We start from the raw sequence: 2,500 nt of genomic DNA on the forward strand, positions 1-2,500 counted from the left end.
CTGCATAACGAACCCACTTACGCTGTACCGGAATCAGAACTACTTGAGTAATGGCTGGGGTAGTGGTGAAAGCACTCGCCTCCCACCAGTGTGGCCCGGGTTCGACTCTTAAACGCGGCGTCATACGTGGGTTGAGTTTGTTGGTTCTCTACTCTGCTCTGAGAGGTTTTTCTCCGGGTACTCCGGTTTTCCCCTCTCCTCATAAACAAACATTTGATTTGCTTTGCATTAATTTGCTGATTTCAGTTTAAAGTGTCCCCGATTAGTGCTCCAGCACTAGAAAGACAAGGCACTTAAATAAAGTTCATTTCCTTTACTTTCCTTTTCAGACGTAATAGGCTAGTTTCGAATTGTGCAGCAACAAAAGAACAGTGTCGAGGTTCAGGGGAATAATTAGCATATAGTATTGTTCAAAACAAAGGAAAATGCAAATTATTCCCCTGAACCTCGACTTTGTTCTTTTGTTGCTGCACAATTCGAAACTAGCCTATTGTATGGTGAGATCCAACAACACCAAAAACTATGCATTACGATAACGTGTGATATAAAGCAAAGCTAATCCACTGCGAGTTCCACGGAGACCATATGAAACCCCAGGGTGTACCCCCGTGTTCCCTCATCTAATTGGAGATCAAAAGAAGATCGAGAGAGTAGAAATGTTGGGGAGTTTTAGGCTCAAAACGTTCTTTGCCAAACGAGACAAGGAGCTCATCAAGGCCCAGCAATTCCCAAGAGCATCCGCAAAATTGTATCACCTGAGGTTGCGTTGGGTACACGAGGCAAAAGAACTGAATGAGCGCTTCAGGGACATTTCTCGTAATTTCATACATGTACTCACTACGGAAAGATTAAATGGTTTTGACGTCAGTCTAAGCATTCCCTAAAAGGAAAAAGGGTTACCTTGTCCTTTGAGAGCTTCCTTCATCAGCTTTTCGTGTTTCTTACAAGCTTGGAAGAGCAGTCGCAGCTTAGTCGCGTTCTAAGAAAACACACAAGGAAGAAAATGTCTCAACCAAAATTTAAAATGAATTAAGGCATTAGAACCACTAAACAAATGTCACTTCCAACTTGCAAGGTAAAGCATCGCCATCAAGCACCAGTTCTTCACAAGCCGGATACTGAAACTGAATATATGTCTACTTGATAAGGAAGTGACACTCAGCTAATCACTAATGAGATTCATAAACCCAGCAGCATTTCTATAAGTAAAACGATCTACAAAAACATTGACACTTCTCGAATGACAGATGATTTCGTGCGCTGGTTGGTAGTTTAGACAACGCAACACCACATTCAATATCTGGGGCTTGGACTACAGTCCGTTAAACCTTTCATGGCTAGATTTGGGATTCAAACACATCGTCATTTGGTGCTCAAGTCTCAATCAAAGCCTTTTTAGTGCTGGTCAGCACATGTAGACACGCGTCATTTGAGTGGCTATAAATAGCTGAAAATTCTCCAACGCGGCAACAGTGCTGACGAGGTTGTGCTGGCTTTCCAGTTCTAATGACAGCAATAGTTTTAGCCTGCGTACCTGGCGGTTTTGTTGTTGCGGAGCGAGGGCGGGAGGGGTTTCTCCTCCCCCCCCCCCCCCCCAGCCTTCTCAAAATCCCCCGCGCTTCGCAACAAAAAAAAAACGCTAGCTACGCAGGTTACAGTAGTTTCGTAATAAACTATGACGGTGATATTTCGATTTTAATTCGATCGAGAAGTCAGAGAGTCAAAGAACGATTTTGACTTACATCAGTGCTTCTTTCTGTCATTGCTTTACACCATACTGTTGACTCCACGGTACAAGAACGAACCTGCATTAAACAACAGAATACCCACTGGTGACGGGATACTCTTATCTGCAAACCTACCTTCTGAATCAAATTCTTGCGATACTTCAGGAAAATCACGAATAGGTAGTTTCCTATTATAGCACATAATGGAAACTCTCTTGCCAGCGAGTGGTCATTTTTCGCCCCCGGCGAATCTGGGATTATATTCAGTAAAAAATTGTGTATCTGTGTTTTATTCAACGGAATTTCATCGCGCGAATCATTGCTGCCAGCAATCGGGTAATTCCTAATAAGCACACAAGGACAAATTTTATTTCGGGTAGTTCACAGAGGTTGAATAAACAAGGTACTTGAGGGGTGCAAGGATGGCGCAGCACTCGCTTCCCACCAGTGTGACACGGGTTCGATTCCCAGACTCGGCATCATGTGTGGGTTGAGTTTGTTGGTCCTCTACTCTGCACCGAGAGGTTTCATCCGGGTACTCCGGTTTCCCCTTCTCAAAGACCAACATTTGACTTGATTTGCGTTATTTGTTAATTTCAGTTTAATTACAGTGCTTCCAATTGGTGCTCCAGCGCTACAACGACCAGACACTTAAATAAGGTTCCTTTCGTTTTTCTTAAATGACGTTTTCATTGACGTCAGTGATGTGAAGATTCTATCAGGTACTCGGTCAAATACGATGAAATGTGAAAATGACCAATACCCTCAGTTAA

The 2,500-nt window shown here is 43.2% G+C and overlaps 1 protein-coding gene across 2 annotated transcripts in view; it reads right to left on the reverse strand.

The window, feature by feature from the left end:
• Window positions 1-2,500, reverse strand: part of LOC138044020 (peroxisomal carnitine O-octanoyltransferase-like) — a 54,022-nt gene that overhangs the window by 17,773 nt on the left and 33,749 nt on the right. For both annotated transcript variants that reach the window (XM_068890641.1, XM_068890723.1), the window contains exons 14-15: window positions 1,743-1,805; window positions 901-979 (exon numbers count right to left, since the gene is read on the reverse strand). In XM_068890641.1, coding sequence (XP_068746742.1) covers window positions 901-979; window positions 1,743-1,805 — 142 coding nt within the window. The remainder of the gene's footprint in view (window positions 1-900; window positions 980-1,742; window positions 1,806-2,500) is intronic.

The sequence above is a fragment of the Montipora capricornis genome, chromosome 1 (genome assembly GCF_036669925.1).
Source record: "Montipora capricornis isolate CH-2021 chromosome 1, ASM3666992v2, whole genome shotgun sequence".
Classification (NCBI taxonomy): Eukaryota; Metazoa; Cnidaria; class Anthozoa; order Scleractinia; family Acroporidae; genus Montipora; species Montipora capricornis.